General features: G+C 41.2%; 1 protein-coding gene across 1 annotated transcript in view; it reads right to left on the reverse strand.

Moving 5' to 3' along the window:
- The window catches only part of sdk1a (sidekick cell adhesion molecule 1a), a 954785-nt gene that overhangs the window by 464743 nt on the left and 467766 nt on the right, over positions 1-22276 (reverse strand). The window contains exon 5 of the mRNA XM_041207300.1: positions 16940-17073. Coding sequence (XP_041063234.1) covers positions 16940-17073 — 134 coding nt within the window. The remainder of the gene's footprint in view (positions 1-16939; positions 17074-22276) is intronic.

The following is a 22276-nucleotide window of genomic DNA, read 5'->3' on the forward strand; positions in this document are numbered from 1 at the left end:
GATGGGCACCCCTCCCACAAACATTCACTATCTCCATGACCGACAAACAGTGGCAACAGTGTGTACCATCTCGAAGATGCACTACAGAAACTCACCAAGACTCCTTAGGCAACACCGTCCAAACCCATGACTGCTATCATTTAGAAGGACAAGGGCAGCAGATAGATGGGAACACCACCAACTGGACATTCCTCTCCAAGCCACTCACTATCCTGGCTTGGAAATATATCGTCATTCCTTCACCGTCACTGGATCAAAATCCTAGAACTCCTTCCCTAACAGCACCGTGGATGTGCTTACATTAGAGGGGCTGTAGCGGTTCAAAAAGGCAGCTCACCACAACCTTCACGAGCAATTAGGAATGGGCAATAAATGCTGGCATGGCCAGCGAAGCCCACATCCCGTAAATGAGTAAAATCAGTCAATGTAAAACTGTTATTTAGAGGAATATTCAGGCACTGGAACATTGGACTAAGTAACGTATTGGTAAAGCAAATATTTATGTATTTTAGGACATGTTGGCTCCAAAGCTTATTTGCATACTGCCTGCATTTTCATCACTACAGGTGCCATTTCAGGTTCAAATTGACACCTACGTTGCACATGCACACTTCAGATACAGGCCACGTCAGATGTCCTTTTGCATAGGTCGTCAGCATGGATGCAGGGACCATGTGCTGGAAATGTGCACAGTAGGCAGAGTGTTACCTTAGTCACTAGCTATACAGCGAGCAGTGGAGGATGAGAAGGAAGAGGAGGAGGAGAAGGAGAAAGGGAGGAGATGACCAACACATCTATTTTCCAGCCAGGCTGTCCGTGGTTTGCTCTTTCAATCACTGTGGTACCGGTGAATGCAACACCAATTCCCCATTCACCAAAGGTCCCACATCTTACCTTCTCTCTCATAACAGCATCCTCTTGGCCACAATGTTGAAGCAAAAACCACCATAAAACAAACCAACATGTAAGCTTTTCTTTCCTTCTTCCCCCTTTTCTTCTCTTTTTTTCTCCCTTTTCTTCTCTCTTTTTCTTCTTTTTCTTGTTATTTTTCAAATATATATGTATACTCTGCTTTTGGTCAGTTCTTAACATTCTTCAGGTGGGTGAGCTCTGGTTCAAAAATATTTAATCTTTTATTTGTAATGGTTAACCTATGGGGACCATATGCTTTGATACTTTTTAAAATCATAATGTCCACTAATATTAAGGCCTCACAGGGTGGTTGTCCAACCCATCTTATTGCCTGGGAGGTGAACGGTCTAAACCACCCAATTAAAAGAAATAAAGTTCTCTCCCATCTACATCAGTTGAAAGTGGACACTGCCTTCCTGCAGGAACTCACTTACATACATCTCATCATTTTCGAATACGGAAGGATTGGGCTGGGCAGATGTTTCATTCCAATTTTCATAGTAAAGCAAGAGGAGCGACAATTCTAATCCACATAGGCATTCCCTTTTTCACTCTCAGGTTATAGCTGATCCTAATGGCTGCTATGTTATAGTACAAGCAGACTTTAAAACTATCCATTGATTCTTGCTAATGTATATGCACCCAACTGGGATGATCACCGTTTTATTTCAAACTTTTTTATTTTCCATACCTGATTTAGACTCATATCGTTTACTTCTTGGAGGGGACTTTAACTGTGTTGTTAACCCAAATTTAGATCGCTTATCTACAAAATCTGTTCCAATGTCAAAATCAGCCTCAGCCTTCAGGTCTTTTTTGGAAAGACTCATGGCGTTTTCTATACCCACCAGCAAGAAAATACTCCTTTTTCTCTCCGTTCACCACACTTTCTTGTGTATTGATTAGTTTTCCTTGACAAGAGGCTGTTCCTGTTTATTCAATCATATGCATACAATAGTTTTGTGATCTCTGATCATGCCACCTTAGCTTTAGCAATACAATTCCATGACCAATCCGTTTTCTTGTCCGCCTCATCTTAATTCTCTTCTTCTGGAGGATGCAGATTTTACTAAATTAATTTCTTCACAAATAGATACATTTTTATAGAATTTAATACTACTCCAGATATTTCATTTGCTACTACTTCAGGTATTTCCTTTGCTACTGTTTGGGAGAGTATGAAGGCTTACCTACGTGGACAAATAATGTCATATACTGCTCAGCTTAAACGCAATTCCACAAATTGTCCCAATTGATTGACCATATTCTCTAAGTGGACCAGCAGTATGCTATTGCATCTATCCCAGTATTATACAAACAGCGTCTGGCTTTCCAGATTGAATTTGATCTTCTTTCTACTAAACAAACAGAAACACTTATACTTAGATCATGTGGTACATTTTATGAGCATGGTGAAAGAACCAGTAGACTTCTGGCTCACCAGCTTCGTCAGTCTGCTTTCTCTCAACTTACCAACAGGGTCAACCATCACTGATCACCAGGAGATCAATGATCAATTTAAACTTTTTTATTTCACTCTTTATACTTCAGACTCCTTTTCAGATCCTGGTTTATTTCACAATTTTTTTTGATAATATTGACATTTGAACTTTAACATCTGACTCTATGAATGCGTAAGACTACCTCTCTCCCAAGAAGAAATAATAAAGGCAATTAAATCCATCTAAAGTAATAAGGCACCAGGACCTGAAAGATTTCCAATAGTATTTTCTAAAATATTCTTATCACAACTTTTTCCATTATAATTGTCTCTGTCTTCGGAATGCATCTCTCTAAAATGCTCCTTCCCCATGAGGCATCTTTGTCTATTCTTTTAAAGAGGGATAAGATTCCGCTGCATTGCAGTTCATACTGGCTTATTTTCCTTTTAAATGTGGATGTCAAGATACCAGGTAAAGAGGCTCCGCTGAAGGACTTTATGTAGCTTGGCAACCTTCCCTAGATTATTTTGAGGAACTACAGCTCTCTACTTTCATGTAACTGACCCTAATTAGGCTCTATATATTATATCATGAGAAACTATGTCTGCCCTATGATTGTTGTTGATTACTTCTCGTTCCCTTTCCCCTTTCTTTCTCTTTCTCTTCCAAATGTATGTTTATTAAATTATTGCGGTATTGTAAGCTATTTTCTGTACTGTTACTCATTAGTGATTGTTAAGACTCAAGGAACAGAAATGTTTAAAAAATTAGAAAAACAAACTAACATTCCACACCAACTTTCTCAATCAAACCAACCAATATTCCATACAAAATTCAACTATTTATCTTTGTGTATTTCCTTAGTGCCTGATTTAAGAGTGCCTTTGCATGTCCTAGTGCTCCTATGCAGTGTTACCCCAGTGGCTTCAGCATGGCTAATGAAAGGCTACTGAATTTCACTGGGGAGACTTCAGGTAACCACCTTGAATAGTTCTGGCCCTCGAGTTATGAATTGCACCACCTCGGAAGGGGAGGCAGCAGTCTGAACTGGCTGGCTGATAGGCAACACCAAGTGCCCTGGTTGAGTGGTAGTGGTGGGAAGGTAAATGCTGTCCTGTTAAGATCATAAGAAACAGGAGTAGGAATAGGCCATTCAGCCCATTGAGCCTGCTTCGCCATTCAATAAGCTCATGGCTGATCTGATTGTGGCCTTTGCTCCACTTTCCTGACTGCCACCGATCCTTTACTCCCCTGTAGATTAAAAGTTTGTCCAGCTCATCCTTGAATATAATCAATGATACAGCCTGCACTGCTCTCTGTGGAAGAGAATTCCAAAGATTGATGACTCCCTGAGAGCAGAAATTCCTCCTGATTGCTAAACGGGAGACCCCTTATTTCTAAACTGTGCCCGAGTTCTAAATTCTCCCAAAAAGGGAATACATCCTCTCAGCATCAACCCTGTCAAGCCCCCTCAGATAATATGCTTCGATGAGATCACCTCGCATTGTCCTAAACTCTAGTGAGTATAGGCCTAACCTGCTCAACCTTTCCTCATAAGGCAACTTCTTCACCCCAAGAATCAGCCTCATGATCGTTCTCTGAACTGCTTCCAATGCAAGTACATCTCTCCTTAAGTAACGAGGCCAAAATTGTACACAGTACTCTAGGTGTGGTCTCAAGAATGCGCTGTGCCATAGTAGCGAGACTTCTTACTTTTATTCTCCACCCTTGTTGGAATAAAGGCCAACACCCCATTTGCCTTCCTAATTACATGCTGCATCTGCATGTTATTTTTTTGTGATTCATGCACAAGGACACCCAGATTACTCAGTACTGCAGCATTCTGCAGTCTCTCTCCTCTTAAATAGTATTCTGCTTTTCTATTCTTCCTGTCAAAGTAGACATTTTCCCACATTATACTCCACCAGCCAAAATTTTTCCCACTCACCTAACCTATTTATATCCCTTTGCAGACTCTTTGTATCCCCTTCACAGCTTGCTTTCTTACCTATCTGCACCATCAGGAAATTGGCTACAATACTGTCAGACCCTTCATCTAAGTTATTAATATTGTTGGGTTCCTGGAAAATGAAAATAAATCAAGAACTTTATTCTTATTATTTTTTAAAAAATGGATTTCTTGTTGAACCTAAAAGATGGCTGCCAAAAGTCACCTGACCATAGGGTTGACCCTTTTTCTAGAAGCTACCCCCAGGGGTTACAAGAACAAAATAATTATTTTCTCAGTCGGTCGTATCTCACACTGCATTATACAGACCCTTGTAATCACAAAAACCAGGGGACTTGCACATTGAATTTCATTATGCCTGCAGAGTTGCTAACAGACTCATATTACTGTCAAAGCCCATTTCAAGAGGGATTTGTATCTGATAAGCTCACCTTGGTAGCAGAGTCAGTGGGTCTACCTGGACAATGGTTTCCTGACACCAGATCCTCAATATGGATGGTAGTTCTTTCAACAACAACTGGGATATTACCTGTCCTGAAATCAAGGCCAGTTCCAGGCACTGGATAAATTTCTCTTTTGGAAGTTAGTGTGGAGAAAGAAGGTCACATGACTTGAGTGACCATTTTGAAATCTGAGAAATCCTCAGGCTGCTGTCTTGACATCAACTAGAAAGGACTTCTCAGCCTGGTTGAACAAGCAATCAGTTACCACCTCTCAACTCCACGAAGCCTGCTTGATTTTACAAGTCTCTGATCAACACCTGCCAAGCAGTCGAAGCACAGAAAGCCCATCGTGTTGCAGCATCATTTGTTTCAAGGATTTTCAAGTTGTTATCTCCAACCTGAAACTCATCGGAACTGAACCCCGCCATGGAGGAAATACTCTCTGGACTTTGACTTCTCAGACTCTGGAAATCATGTTCATTTCTGCGGTTTTTGTACAGGGCTTCCTAAATTAAAGTGATGGTTGTGTTCCTGAAAATCACCACTTTAAGTGAAACCCCTTTAAGTGAAGCATGGTTTCCATAGGAATCAATATTAATGTCAGATTTAGGTTCCTGAGGACAATTTTTGCTTGGAAAAATCAAAGTAAAAATTGAAACACTGTACTATATATGTGTAGCGCTGTGCATTCCTAGCTGAAATAACTTGCAACATAAAAGAAATCACTGAATATAACAGATACTGTATAATTTTAAACACAAGTATTGTACAGTGCCCCTGTACCCCTGTACAACAAAGAATTTGTTTAAAAACAGAAGTCCACAGCAGTTCCTCTGGTACATGCTGTACAAACAGCAGAGAAATTTGAAAAATAAGGTTTACAGTGCAGTACTGCACAGTACAGTGGAGAATTCTTTCAAAAAACAAAGTCCGCAGAGTTCCTCAACTAGTACAAGGTACAGTAAAAGTTTAAAAATTAAGTTTAGTACAGGGGGTATCTGAAAATGCAGCAAAAATGTTCCTTGAATCTATAGTGAGGACAAAATGGTGCCAACACCATCACAAGCTAGATTCTACTCTCAGAATCACTGGGCCTGGTCACGTGATGACTTCATTACATTGGGGTGTGATGACATCATCACGCTGGGGGTCAGTGGCATCATCACGCCAGGCGCGTGATGATATCATCACAACAGGTGCATTCTGACATTATCACACTGCTCACACTCATTAAAACAGGGAACACCACTTTAAATGAAACCCAGACATAATAAATAAAGCCCTTTAAAACGAAACCACTTTAAAAGGCGGCACTTAAAACGGGGGCTCCCTGTACTGTAAAACTCCTTTTCTCTATCTCCCCTGTACTGTTTGTTTGTGTGTGTGTCTGTGTGTGTGTGTATGTGTGTGTGAGAGAGAGAGAGAGAAAGAGATTGGGAAACCATGCCCCCGCATGCTTTAAAAAATATTCAAAATACCTTCTGCTTATGCACAGGTGGTAAGAAGAAATCAGTGCAGTTTGCCTATCTCTCTCCTGTCCGTAACAATATAGATGTCAAATAGTTGGAGCCACACCCTGTAGCACTCCATTTGTTACAGTTTGTCAACCTGAAAATGATCCATTTAACCTGACTCTCTGTTTCATGTTAATTAGCCAATTCTCTATCCAAGTTAATATATCACGCCCAACACTACGAACTCTTATCTTGTGCTTTTATGTGCGGCACCTTATCGACAAGTGCCTTTTGCAAATCCAAATACATTACACCTAATCGTACCCCTTAATCCACCCTGACTGTCACATTTTCAGAAAACTCTAATAAGTTTGTCAAAAACAATTTCCCTTTCACAAAACGATGTTGACTCTGTCAGATTGTTTTATGATTTTCAAGATATCCTGCTGCTATCTCCTTAATATTGGATTCTAGCATTTTGCCAATGACAGATGTTAGGCTAACTGGCCTATGGTTTCCTGCTTTCTGTCTCCCTCCTTTTTTGAATAGAGGTGTTACATTTGCAGTTTTCTAATCCACCGGGACCTCTCCAGGATCTAGGGAATTTTGGAAGATTACAACTAATGCATCTACTATTTCTGCAGTCACTTTTTTAATGCCCTAGGATGCATGCCATCAAGATAATGCCATCCAGGGGACTTGTCAGCCTTTAGTTGCATTAAGTTCCTCTCTCCATTTTGCCCCCTGTTTTTCTACTATTCTTAGGATACTTTTTGAGTCTTCTACTCTGAAGACAGATCTCAAAGTCTTTGCCATTTCCTTGTTTCCTATTATTAATTTTTAATTTTAATTATTAAGGGATCAATGCTCACTTTAACTACTTTCCTTTTAATATACTTATGGAAGCTTTTACAAGTCTGTTTTTATTTTTCTTTCTAGTTTTCTCTCAAACTCCTACTTCTCCCTCTATTAATTTTCTTACCCATCCTTTGTTGGTTTCAAAAATGTTCCCAATCTTCTGGGCTATCACTAATGTTTGTGGCATTTTATCCCTTCTCTTTCAATTTGATTATATCCTTAGCTTCCTTAGTTAACTATGTACCCTTCTCGTAGAGTCTTTTTTTCCCAAAGGAATTAATCTTTGTTGAGAATTATGAAATATCTCCTTAAATGTCTGCCACTGCTTCTCTATTGTCTTATCTTTTAATCTATTTTCTCAGTTTATTTGAGCCAACTTGGTCTCCATACCCTTGCAACTGCCTTTATTTAAGTTTAAGACTCCAGCTTCATACCTACATTCATCAGCCTCAAATTAAATGTAAAATTTTTATCACATTACGATCACCCTTACCAAGAGGATCCTTTACTATGAGGCCATTAATTAATCCTGTCTCGTTACACATTACCAGGTCTAAAACACTCTGTTCCTGGTTGATTCTAGAATATATTGTTCTCATAAACCATACTTAGAAGAGACAACAGGTTTGTGCTCCACAGCACCACTACCGCTCCAGGGTGGCATATAAATACAGTGGCTACAAGAGCAGGTCAGAGGCTAGGAATCGTATGACGAGTAACTCACCTCCTGACTCTCCAAAGCCTGTCCACCATCTACAAGGCACATGTCAGGAGTGTGATGGAATACTCCCCACTTGTCTGGATGAGTGCAGCTCCCATAAAACTCGAGAACCTGAACACCATCCAGGACAAAGCAGCCCACTTGATTGGCACCAAATCCACAAACATTCACTTCCTCCACCACCAACGCACGTAGCAGCAGTATGTACAATCTACAAGATGTACTGCAGGAATTCACCAAGGGTCCTTCAACAGCACCTTCCAAACCCACGACTACTACCACCTAGAAGGACAAGGGCACAAGATAGATGGGAACACCACCACCTAGAACTTCCCGTCCAAGTCACTCACCATCCTGACTTGGAAATATACTGTCGTTCCTTCACTGTCGCTGGGTCAAAATCCTGGAACTCCCTTCCTAACAGCATTATGGGTGTGCCTACACCACATCGACTGCAGCGGTTCAAGAAGGCAGCTCACCACCACCTTCTCAAGGGCAACTAGGGATGGGCAATAAATGCTGGCCCAACCAGCGAAGCCCACATCCCATGAATGAATAAAAAGAAGAATCAGGCTCTTCTTCCTCCACCAGTGCCTGGCTACATTTCAGTTCTTCCATATTTGAAAGGAGAAAGGCACAAGTGCAGAATTGTGGTAAGGGGAGCTGGGGGGCTTTGGACACAAGAGCTGCATGCCTATACTATCTGCAGCTTTTATATGAGAAAAGATTGTGAGATGGAGCAAAGTGGGATGTGAAAGAGAGGATTAGGTATGAGCATACTGCCATCTTCGACACAATTAGCCCTGCCACTGGCGACAGCTTCAATCATGGCCACTCCAATGAGATAAGGGTTTGCAACCATCCCTATCTTCATGTTAGCTGCTGCTGCCTGTGTTTATTTGACATCTTGTCCTACAAGAGAGGGACAAGTGTCAGTGACTGTGGTACAATACATAAGGGTGATGTACCTATCATGGTTGAATAGCTCACACTGTGTTGTGAGATGCGAGCATTAGGCTTGCAGCAGTGCTTGGTGTGTGAGGGAGAGATAAAGCTATAAATGTGCGGCAATGTCACAGATGATAGAGATTGTTGGTAGGTGAGAGAAGGGGCAGTGGTGAATGGAGCAGTGAGTGAGGCTAGTCTTTCATACATAAGAATACGGGATTTGAAGATGCATCCAATGACTTGACTACTCATGCAAAGTCAATGAACTTCTTGCAGCACTGTATCCAGTTCCTCAAGGCTACGCTTCTGATACTGACTGTGACAGGTACCTGCTCCCACAGTCTTCGCAGTGTCTGTCTGGTGGGCTTCCTGGTTCCACATGGACATAGCACCTCTCTCCTCCCGTACATCTTCTGCCTCAATCCCTCAAGGGATGTGTCATAGAGCCTCAGTGTGGGCTCTCTGCCTCTTGCATCATTTTTCAGTATTTTCCTGTTCAGACATTTGCTGCCAGTCAATTCCAGCAATTGCTGCAGCTACAATGCACTTCCCCCTTAAGTGATGCAGGCTGGTTTTAAGTAGGACAGGTTAGCTTTAAGTAATGCTACCCTCTCACGAGTTTATGTCCGCTGCTCAGGCATGCAGCAAAGTTTGCTTGCTGCCTGCATTGGATGCAACGGGCACAAAGAAATCACATATTACGATCCCCTCATTTATGTTTGGGCCTTATCGAACTTTGTGGCTGTTATCTTCACAGGGTTCAAGATACACCAAAGAGCATTAAGAAAGTTCAATTATCGGTACAGAATCTGGGGCTCTGAGTTTTGAAATGTGGCTCATATTATAAAGTTTGAGAAAGTCAGTGATCCAATCTTTAAGGTAACAAGGGGAATACAGAAAATAGATATCAACAGGTTACATATTTAAATTAAAATGTACAATTTAAGAACAAAGTTAACAAGCCTGAATTGAGATGTAAATTACCAATATTCCTCCTCCACCAAAAATAGTAGCTGATAAATGCAAAGGATCCCAAGTTAAATAATATATTGAAAAGACGAATCAATAATCTGTTTAGCAGGATGTAAAGATAAAGGTTAACATAGACATTCAAATTGGAACACACTGATTCCTGTGCTTTATGATCATTCTGTGCTTTGGAATTAGTCAGGGTAAAATGTTAGGGTTTTAAATTGGGATTAATATTCTGGAGTTTTGTTCATTACCTTCACGAGTTTGGCTAAATTTCCAAAGCGTTATGGCACTTCAGATTCTACTTGTAGATGGATGCTCCCCTCAAGGCCAATTTGGATATTGTATATGACAGGACAAATTGTACAGGGAAGGATTGAAGCTAATGGTTTGATTCACCTTCTCTTTGTCCATACAGGGGATCAAATTTGCTTCGGAGACAATTCTGGCAAATAATCACAGCCACACATGTCATAGTGACTTCTAGTTCTGTAAAGGTCTGTGGGGTCAGTGGGAGACCAGCTAAAATTCATGGAGCAGCCAGGTGAAATTGCCACTTTGTACACTTCTATGGCATCTATATGTGCCCAGAAGGTGGTTATTCAGGCAACTCCCCCAACTGCACTGCTCACTAACTCACCCAAACATAATCCCCAGAGAAAGATTTATTTTCTTCAGGAATTGAGGCCCCTTCCCTAATCTAGTGGTTTCAACCTCACACCAGCAGAATAAATCAAGCCCTCAGTGAAAAAAGGAATTCCAGTACCACTAAATTCCAACAGTCATGAAAAATTTATAATTTTAACTTTTCCTTCGTGACAACGGACACCAATTTCAAAACTTTTAATAGTGCTTATGATATGCCCTTGGTTTCTGTTCCATGTTTCTAAATGTTCAGGAATTGCTCTTCAGCAAAGTAAGGAACAGATAATTCTGCAATATGAAGATGATCATAACTCTATCTACTACATGTTGTTTGAATGTTTGACAGACTTAGTTTGATCGCCTCAATGTGGAGATATAGAAGAAAGTCCATGAAGTCAAATTACCAAGAGATTATCTGTAATAACTTTTTGGCCTATATAAAACACCAAAGGGCAAAGTTGGTACAATTAGAATTTGTTCATCATTTGGAAATACAAAGATGTTGGGCTGGATTTTCATGGAGTCAGGGGGGATGAAAATGGTGACTGGGACCTGATTCTCAGATTTCCAACCCTATTCCTGATGTTTCTGACTTTCAGTAGAACTTTTTAAGGGTGCGGGCTGGTTCAGGTCATGTGTCTGCACCCTGCACTCCCGACCTAGATGGTTCCTGTTTAGGGACATGTCAAGAATGCACAATGAAGCTTGGCTGAGAGCCCAGAGAGCCATTAGACTGTTGAGACATCTGAACCCCAGGGAAAACATTGCTCGATTAACAGCTCTGGCTCTCTGACCTCGTCTGTCAATTGTACAATGTTTATTTACATGAGATAAAGGGGTCTCAAATGCTTGCAGTTTCCCCTATTGATAATTTAAAGGGTCTAGATGATGACATTTTCATTGGCCTGTAGTAAAAAGGAGTTTTTTTAAGAAAGTAGAAAGTAATCAATGAATGACTGTTTATTTCTAAAGCTTTTTTACACATCCTATTGTCACGGTCAAACTAGATAGAATCTAACCATCTCCTCCTAACATTTAATTGCATTATCAACACTGAATCTCCCACTATCAACATCCTGGCAGTTATGATTGACCAGAAACTGAACTGTACCAGTCATATAAATATTGTGGCTACGAGAGCAGGTCAGAAGCTGGGAACTCACCTCCTGACTTCCCAAAGCCTATCCACCAACTACAAGGCATAATTCAGGAGTGTGATGGAATATTCTGCACTTGCCTGGATTTGTGCACTTTCAATAACAGTCAAGAAGCTTGACACCACCAGGGACAAAGCAGCCCACTTGATTGGCACCTCAACTTTCACTTTAAACATTCACTCCCCCCACCACTGAAGCACAATGGCAGCACTCTGTACCATCTACAAGATGCACTGCAGCCACTCACCAAGGCTCCTTTGACAGTATCTTCCAAACCTGCAACCTCTACCATCGCGAAGGACAAGGGAAGCAGGTATATGGGAACACCATCACCTGCAAGTTTCCCTCCAAGTCATACACTATCCTGACTTGGAACTACAACATCGTTCCTTCACTGTCGCTGGGTCAAAATCCTGAAACTCCCTTCCTAAAACCACTTGGTCTTCAGCGGTTCAAGGCGGCGGCTCACCACCACCTTCTCAAGGGCAATTAGGGATGGCCGATAAATGCTGACCCAGCCAGTACCTCACCCTGTGAAAGAATAAAAATAAACTATAGGGCTCATTGGCTCTATACAGCATCTTGCGGGTGAATGGGCATGAGCAGCTATAGGGGGTGGGTATGGGACATACGTTGGCATGAGGGGCCGCACGCACGCACGCACACACACACACACACACACTTAATGATCTCAAATTAAACTCTGCGTAAGTAGATGTGTTTTGAATAGGTTAATATCAGGCCCAATATTGATATCTCAACTGATTTAGGGGTTTGCTTCTATATGGGCAGTGGCATTGGAGTAAATGGTAATGATAGTAATCAAGGATTCTAAAGTATTCTCATTGTATACCCTTAATCTTCAGAATATTTAAGGGTATCAATTCGGAGGAAGGAGACATTCCACACTTTAAATAATATCCAACTAGAGGTCATCTAGTGCAAAGATCTACTACATCCTTGTCCATTTCAACAACAATTCAGCAGATGATCCTGTCCGTTGGTTTGATTGTATTCTCAATGGATGCCAGGGATGTTCCACGCAATATCATCATATTTTCAGTTTTACACTTTAAAATCTGGGCAATCTATGCAAATAAGGTAGATTCTCAATTATGGCTTCAGACACAAATTATCAGGACAGGCTTAATTTGGCCATTTTCATATACTTCCAAGCAATTAGTTCGGAGTATCATTGGCAGAGATGTGCAAGAGGGTCATTCATGCATCCTTCCAGTTGATGTTCAGTTAGGAAGACCAAAGAAACTTGAGTAACTTGGAAAATAAGGTGCTTATATTTCAACAAACAAAAATCATTTTTAACACGTCAGACAGAACTCCATAAAGCTAGAGGAGAGTGCGAGAGGAGGACTCTGGGACAGGCAGTCAGTAGCACCTAGAGAAGAGTGCAAGAGGAGGACTCTGGGACAGGCAGTCAGCAGCAGCAGCTACAGGAGAGAGCAAGAGGAGGACCCTGGGACAGGCAGTCGGCAGCACCCAGAGGAGAGAGCGAGAGGAAGACTCTGGGACAGGCAGTCAGCAGCAGCTAGAAGAGAGAGCGAGAGGAGTGTCCTTTGCAGTCACCATGGCTGATTGAAAAAAAAAGTGACATCACAGGAAAACCATAAGTTCATTGGTTGGTAAGTAATTGCTAGTTTGAACTACCTATTCTAAATTAACTTCAGATTAAGGGTGACTATTGGGGCCCAGAATCGGAGGTCTAATACTTCAGCTTCAACTCAGCAGAGAGAGCGAGTTCCAATTGATTTTGAAAAGTATATTTTGAATCTCACTTCTAACTTGCTTTCAGATTAAAGGTAAATAGGAGAAATATTTTACAGATTGATAAACTAAAGACCAGTAGGAAATTTAAAAACAAATTTAAAAACAAATTAAATAGAATAGAGACGCAGGGCCAGGCAATGTGTTGTAGCTGCATGATGTGGGAGCTGGTGGACCCCATTGTGGTTCCTAGTGACCACATCTGTAGCAAATGTTGGTTGCTCAAGGAACTCCGGCTCAGAGTTGATGAGCTGGAGTCTGAGTTTCGGACACTGCGACACATCAGGGATGGGGAGAGTTACCTGGACGCTGTGTTTCAGGAGACAGTCACACCCCTTAGATTAACTAACTTAAATTTGGTCAGTGGTCAGGGACAGGAGGGTGTGACAATGAGTGAGGCAAGTAGAGGGATCCAGGAAGTAGCACTGCAGGAGCCTAGCCCTTGCCCTTATCCAGCAGGTTCAAGATCCTTGCTCCCTGTGTGGGCAAGAGCGGGGACTGTAGGGAGGATGAGCAAACTGACCACAGCACCGTGGTACAGGGAGTCATTCAGGTGGGAGGAGAAAAGAGAAATGTAGTTGTAATCAGGGATAGCATAGTTAGGGGAATAGATACTGTTCTCTGTAACCAGCATCGAGATTCCCGAAGGCTGTGTTGCCTACCTGGTGCCAGGGTTAAGGATATCTCATCTGGGTTGTAGAGGAACTTGGAGTTGGAGGGGAAAAATCCAGTTGTCATGGTCCATGTAGGTACCAATGATATAGTTAGAAGGTGGAAAGAGGTTCTGCTGAAGGAATACAAGCAGCTAGGAGCTAAATTAAAAAGCAGAACCAAAAAGGTAATAATCTCCAGATTACTACCTGAGCCACGAGCTAATTGGCACAGGGTCAATAAGATTAAAGAGCTAAATGTGTGGCTTGAAGATTGGTGTGGGAGAAGTGGGTTCAAATTCATGGGACATTGGCACCAGTACTGGGAAAAGAGGGAGCTATTCCATTCAGATGAGCTCCACTTGAATCATGCTGCGACCAGTGTCCTGGGGAGTCACATAACTAGGGTCATAGATAGGGCTTTAAACTAAATAGTGGGGGTGAGGGTTCAGTTGCATGGAAATATAAAAATTCAAAGTTTAAGGAGAGGGTAAGAGTGCAGGTTAGTGATGAGGCTGATTGCTATCAAAAGGTGAAAGGAAGGGACAGAGTGTGTGAACGCCATATAGCACCAAAGAATCATATAAGAGTAGGGAAAATTGACAATCGGGCAAACTTAAAGGCTTTGTATCTGAATGCATGTAGCATTTGGAATAAAACTAATGAATTAACAGTGCAAATGGAGATAAATAGGTATGATTTGGTGGCAATTTCTGGGACGTAGTTACAGGGAGAATAGCTTTGGGAGTTGAATATCCAAGGGTACGCAGTGTTTCAGAAGGATAGGCAGGAAAGAAAAGGAGGTGGTGTAGCTTTTTTAGTAAAGGAAGAGATCAGTGCTATAGTGAGGAGTGATATAGACACTAGGGAGCAGGATGTAGAGTCAATCTAGGTAGAAATAAGAAATAGCAAGGGAAAGAAGTCCCTGGTGGGAGTAATCTATAGGTCCCCAAACAGTTGTTTAACAGTAGGGTACAGTATAAACCAGGAAATACTGAAAGCATGTAAGAAAGGCACGGCAGTAATCATGGGTGATTTTAATATGCATATAGACTAGACTAATCAAATTGGCAAGGGTAGCCTTGAGGGAGAGTTCATAGAGTGTATTAGAGATTGTTTCTTGGAGCAATATGTTGTGGAACCAACCAGGGAGCAGGCTATTCTGGATTTGGTTTTGTGTAATGAGATGGGATTAATTAATGATCTCATAGTAAAGGATCCTCTAGGGAAGAGTGATCATAGCATGCTAGAATTTCAAGTTCAGTTTGAGAGCGAGAAACCTGAGTCCCACACTAGTGTTTTGGAGTTAAACAAAGGTTACTACATAGGTATGAGGGCAGATTTGGCCCTCATGGACTGGGTAGGAAGACTACAAGGTAGGACAGTTGATGAACAGATATTTAAGGAAATATTCAATTCCTCCCAAGTAAAATACATCCCAATGAGGAAGAAAGATGGTAAGAAGGGAAAAAGCATCCATGGCTAAGCAAGGAAGTTAAAGATAACTTAAAGGCAAAAACTAAGGCATACCAAATTGCAAAGGACAGTGGCAGGCTGGAAGATTGGGAAACTTTTAAAGATCAAAAAAAGGTTTCTAAAAAAAAAGAGCAAAGGTAAATAATGAAAGAAAACTAGCGTAAAATGTAAAAACTGATAGCAAAAACTGATAGCAAAAGCTTCAAGTATATAAAAGGAAAGAGAGTAGTTAAAGTGAATGTTGGTCCCTTGGAGGACAAGACTAGGGAGTTAATAGTGGGAAATGCAGAGATAGTAGCGACTCTTAATCAATATTTTGCCTCAGTTTTCACAGCGGAGGACACAAGTACCACCCCCATAGTAACAGGTAGTGCAGAGGATATAGAGAAGGAGGAACTTAGAACAATCACCATCACTAGAGAAAAAGTACTGAGCAAACTATTGGGATTAAAGGGTGACAAGTCCCCAGGATCTGATGGCCTACATCCCAGGGTCTTAAAGGAAGTGGCAGCGGAGATAGTGAATGCATTGGCTATAATATTCCAAAATTCCCTGGATTCTGGAAAGGTGCCAGTGGATTGGAAAAATGCTAATATAACGGTCTTATTCAAAGAAGCGGGGAGGCAGAAATTAGGACACTATACTCTAGTTAGTTTAACACCTGTGGTTGGGAAATTGTTGGAATCCATTATTTAGGAAGTAGTAATGGGTCATTTGGAAAGTCAAAATGCAATCCATCAGAGTCAGCATGGTTTTATGAAGAGTAAATCATGTTTGACTAATTTGCTGGAGTTCTTTGAAGATGTGACAAGCAAAGTAGATAATGGGGATCTTGCAGATGTAGTATATCTGGACTTCCAGAAGGCCTTTGATAAGGTGCCGCACAAAAGATTAATACACAAGATAAGATCACACTGAGTTAGGGGTATTTTATTAACTTGGACAGAGGATTGGCTAACCAATGGAAAGCAGAGAGTCGGGATAAATGTTCTTTGCATTTTCCAAGTTTCAAATTAAATGAGCATGGACAAATTGTTTCTTTACCTTAGTTTAGCAGTAAACCGGTCTAGTCGAGTTTCATAGCTCAAGTCACATACAGAATAGTAAAGCTTCAAACTGCCAACCAGCTACTTTGGTTAACAGAGGGACCTAAATAGCTTTTAGTAAAGAGGAAATTATGGCTGGATAAACAGTGTTCATGGTATTGTGATGACTGAAGCTAGAGGTATGAAAGCTTTGAACCTAATCATAACTGGAATTTATTACAGTTCTACTTTGTATTAATTCAAAGGTTAGGAAGTTCTGTGTTAAATCTATTAGATGTAATGCACTTCAGTCAATTTCTATAGTTTGTATTGACTTAACAAGGTGCTCCTACCTATAATGTGTGAAAAATATAAATTCAGAATGTTGTAAGTCTCACATTATGAAGGTTATATACTCTACTTTTCCTTAGGAAACCCCCATTCCTCCTGAATACAAGTATAATTCACTTAGGTTTCACACTTACTTGTGATTTTCAGGTAGATAAATGGGCTAGTCTTGTTTTCCCCATTCTTTTCATTGACTGCTTGTACATAGTAATTTCCTGCATCTGCTGCAGCCGCTGAAAGCACCACCAGACGATTGTCGAGAGTTATAGCTCTGTTAAAAAACACAAAAACATGAGTGCTACCAGCCCAATCTTAGATGAAGTATAATCATTAGGAACCTCTAAATACAAGTCAAATAACTGGCAAAATATAATGCTGGGAATTAGTGAATGTTGAAAACTTTCTCCATAATCACATCAAAGTACTAGTTTCATGTATTTATGCATATAAACTCATTCCAAAGCACTTTATTTTTATTGCTGTGTAAGCAAATGTAACAGCCATTCTGCGCCAGCATATTGCAGAAGAAGCTTAGTGATGAATGACCAGTTAACCTGTTTTTAGACTGAAGGAGACTGATGGTCATAACATTAGATGAACATCCTGCCCTTCATCGGAAAAACGCCATGGGACCTTTAAGGTGTACCTGAACAAACAACATGACTTCAGTTTTAAGGTCTCACCCAAAAGATAGTACTTCCAACAATATAGCATTGCCCTGAGGAATGAGTCAGCGAATGGCTGTCATTTATTTTGTTTGGCTGAAACACGTGCAATGTGTGAACATAATCTTTCAGTCTGCAAAGAATAGGGCCTTGTGTATTAATATATTGAGCTCCTAGTACATGCAAATGGACCACACTGTGAGCCTGACTGACAATCTTAAGTTGGTTGTCAGCGTAATTCTTAGCATGCTGAGGACTATTTAGCAAATAGTGTCCAATCGCAGAATCACATTTAATGTTGGACACTGTGTTTTGAGTTTTGTAGGCATGGGCTGGTTGGAAACGGTCTCTACCTTACCCATGGCGAATAGCAGAAGGGAAATGCTATTTGATACAATCCGCCAGTCTTTGGGAAATGCCTTCACCAATCAGAATCAAGCTGCCTGGATTGTCTGATGTGGATGACGTTGGATGCAAGAGACAGTCTCGTAATGCCTTTAGGCACTTCAGGAAGCACTGCAGAATCATTCATGACGAAGTTAGATGCTGTGATGGGGTACCATTGAATTTCAATGAAAATATGAGCTAGATGGGATGAATGGCTTTCCTCACTGCCTTGATCTTTGTGCCATGATCTACATCTTTCAGTTTTTAAAATATTTTGCTCATGACTTAATTTCCTTTTCTTCAGCTAAAGCAAGTGAATCTCAAAGAGCATTTCTTTAAAATCAACTCGGTTACTTTTTGTTGAATCCTATCTAGCACATCAATTCACATCCAAAACCTTTGATTGAAGTTTAATTTATAACTTACAGTTAACTACTATCATTTTTACCTTATAATAAAGAATTAACACTGCAGCTACATTTAATTTTCTGTCAGCCTGATTTCAAAATATTCAGATTACAGCCAATCTTTTGAGATTGTGCAGAGACATCTAGCAAATTTAAAGTGCAGAAAAGACAGATTGACAGCTGTTGAGAAAACCTTTGGCAATGAGGAGTTTTGTTTGAATCAGATATTTTTGTTTTACATTGGATTTTACAAACTCATATAAGAACATCAACTCAAGGCTTCGCATGAAAAATCAGTAGTGAAACACAGATCGCAAGTTAAAAATAGGCAAAACTTTCCAGCTAAATTCAAAAATTCTGCATGTTTGTTCAGGGAGAGGTACACAACAGTAAACCAGCTAACAAATGAAGCAAGAAAATCCTGAAACAAATTAGAACCATACAGCACCCAAAGACAACTAGTTTTCCTCGTCTAACAGGCTGATATTACTCTTCCTAAGACAGCAATGTTGAAACCAATATTACAGCAGCTGTTCAGCTTAAAATACTGAAATGATACAGAGCCTCAACTTCCATATTTTTCCCAAATTTTCCCATGAGCAACAGGTTGCTGATTTTTTTAACCCAAGTGTCAATGGGGTCTCACTATTTTTATTTGTTGTTGAATGGCACAAACTGTAAAATTGCTTGACCTCGACTCAGGGTCATTACAGCCGTAGTTACAGACTGGAGTTCCACCTTCCAAAGGATAGCATTACAGTTCAGCATGCTAAAATATGTTTGTTACTTTTCCACTCATATTGAAAATAAAATTGCCTTTTAATTTTTATTTAGATGTCAAATATGTGGCACAGATAGAATTGCCTTCTATTGGTTTTGCAGGTTCTCGCAGCAGCCAAGAGAAAGCCATTGCAGCACAGAACGGTTGGGAATTCACCCAGCAGTGATTATTTTAATTTTTATTCATCATAAAGAGTAAAATTCAGATTTTCAGCAGAAAATAAAATTCATGGAAAATTCACTACAACAACATATATTTATATAGCATCAGTTAATAGAATCCAAGCCAGTTGGTGAAGTCAAAACCAGGACACAGAGCTTTGCTATACTGAGGGAATTTATTGACATTGTTCACTCTCACTGCTCTCCTGTAACACCCAGTGTCCCATATTTATATGTGCTCCAAGTACTTAATTAAGCAAAATAATGCTCTTCACCTGTCTATCCTAACAATATAATTAATATACTATTAACAGCATCTTTAATGTAATAAAATGTCCTAAGGCGCTTCACAGGAGCCCTGAAAAACAAAATTTGACACTGAGACATATGACGAGATATTAGATTAGAAGACCAAAAGGTTGGTCAAAGAGCTAGCCTTTAAGGTACACCTTAAAGAAGAAAGGTGAATTAGAGAGATGGATAGGTGTAGGGAGAATATTTCAGAACTTAGGGCCTACATAATCTTTTCCACGAGGGATGGTGGTACAGTATGGTTCAACTGTTTTGACCATAAGTCTATCAGGCAGTGGCCTGCATGTAAACTCCAAGAGGCCCTGCAAGAAAAGGAGATGGTGAATCCTGTCAGATGGTTCCTTGAATGCCTGCACAGTAGCATTTGACAGCGAGCAGGGGAGTGCAAACATAGTTACTTCAATGAGCTAATCTGTATGTGTGCGTGTGCATGTCATCAATGTGTGTTATCATCAACTTCATATATGGCCTTTGTAGGACTTCCATAAACCTATTTTCACTATCTCTGCATTTTATTAAGTTTATTTTTAATTTAAAAGTTATAATATATTGCCAATAGATTTACTGTTGGAATCAACAATAATGAATAAGAAAACAAGGAATTTTATGACTAGCTTTTTGTTTTAATTAAAATATATCAATTCTAATCACATTTGAGTATCGCCATCTAAATTATGCCTACTTGTAATCTGTCCAACCCCACTGGCTTCTCATAGTATTTCAGGGAATCTGTTACAAATGGCATAACGGTAACAAGATCTCACACAATTATTTCAGCTCAGCATCAATTAATGCTAGCAGTGGACCTTTTACTTTCTTTTAACTTACCAGCATCATGGTCACTTGCTAATGTGGGTTGAGAAACCAAGGACAGCCAGAAGAGATTCAACTAGTCTGTTCCAATCTGTACCAATGGCAAGTTACAGGATATGTTGAAGTGGTAGCTAACATCAAGGAGTACTGTCAGCCTGAATCTGTCTCACCTCAGCTCGTCTCCTGCCAAAACCCTCATCCATGCTTTTGTTACCTTTAGGCTTAACTATTCCTGGCTAGCCTCCCACATTCTACCCTCCGTAAACTTGAAGATAGTCCAAAACTATGCTGCCCTAATTCTTTATTGCACCAAGTTCATCACACATTGCCCCTGTCCTTACTGATCTACTTCGGCTCCTAGTCAAGCAATGCCTCAATTTCAAAATTTCATCCTTGCTTTCAAATCTGTCCATGGCCTTGGCCCGCTCTATCGATAATCTCCTCCAGCCCCACAATGTCCAGGATATCTACACTCATCTAATTTTGGCCTCTTGAGCATCCCTGATTTTAACTGTTCTGCCACTGGTGGTCATACCTTCAGCTACCTACACTCTAATTTCTGGAATTCTCTCTAAAACTCTCCACTTCTTTATGACCTGAATTTTGCACTCGTCGGGCATGCTTGAGCAGCAGGCCTGGAAGTGGCTGTGATCCCCGCTTCCAGCCCACAATCAGGCCCCAAACGTGATTTCATACTGGCTAGTCAGTTAAGGGACGGCCAGTGCGAAACACGCCTGGGCATTGGCAGTGCGCTGGCAGCAGGTGCTGGGTCCAATGGGGACCCAGCAGAGCATTTCAAAACAGTAGAAGCAGCTCCCTGAAGGCTGCCAGGGGGTTTTGAGGAGCCTTAGGGAGCTGTCTTGGAGAGACTTTTGATATTTGCAGGAGTTATCGCCTCAGCACCTGCTGGGCATGTAAGGCGTGAAGGCAACATAGGCGGACACTCTTCCCCCCACTTCTCAGACAAATGCCTGCACACTCTAATGGAGATAGTGAATGCCAGGCAGGACATTCTGAAGCTGTGGATTGGCAAGAGGAGGCCACCTCACCAGACAAAGGAGTCCTGGTCAGAGGTGGGTGTGATGTAGCCTGGATCCAGTGCCGCAAAGAGATTAATGATCTTCTGCGGTCAATAAGGGCGAGTACCGAGTTGGCATGGTACTGTGTGGAGATGTTGTGAAGGGTGGCTGTCCTTGGTGGTGCTCAGGGATGTAAGAATCAGAGTGACAAATGGCACATATACCTGTGCCGGCCAAGGCTGGGAGATGTGGCTGCAAGACTTGGGTACATAGAAGGATGGAATGTGTAAATTTGACCAGCTCCTCAAACTGGTCTTCCAGGGTGGGGGGTGGGGCAAGGCTGGTATGGTGCTGAAGGCAGAGGGTGGACTAATGAATGCGCTTTGTTTGGAACAAAAGAGCAGCCACAATGCTGTGGAGCGCAGACAAACAAATGATAGGGTGGCCAACCTGTTCATACTGCCCAAATCTGAGATGGATGCCCTTGAGCTAGAGTGCCAGCAAGGGGGTGTCGGAGGAAGGGCAGATGCACGACTGGGGGAGAGTGTAAACAATATGGGTCCTCTCATCGCAAATAAGGACTTCTAAGCAAGAGTCTCCAGTGATCCAGCCATCATGATGCCACCATGATTCAGTTGTCCATAGTTTCACCCACCCATCTAGCATGCACACTGGCTTTGTGACGATTAATAATTCTAGCACTTTGTCTTCCTCCCTCAGATGAGCCACCTCCAGAGGCTACTGGGACCCCAAGGACACTCCCTTGACACTTGAGGAGGAGCCGCAGACAGATCTATCAGCATCACTCCCTCTCTTGCTACCAGGCCCCAGCACAGAAACAAGCACGTCAGTAGGCATTCGTTCATTGGCTGAGAGGGTAATGCACTGTGGGGAGGGCATAGCACACTCACTTGAGGAACTGGTGGAGG

The sequence above is a fragment of the Carcharodon carcharias genome, chromosome 15 (genome assembly GCF_017639515.1).
Source record: "Carcharodon carcharias isolate sCarCar2 chromosome 15, sCarCar2.pri, whole genome shotgun sequence".
Lineage (NCBI taxonomy): Eukaryota > Metazoa > Chordata > Chondrichthyes > Lamniformes > Lamnidae > Carcharodon > Carcharodon carcharias.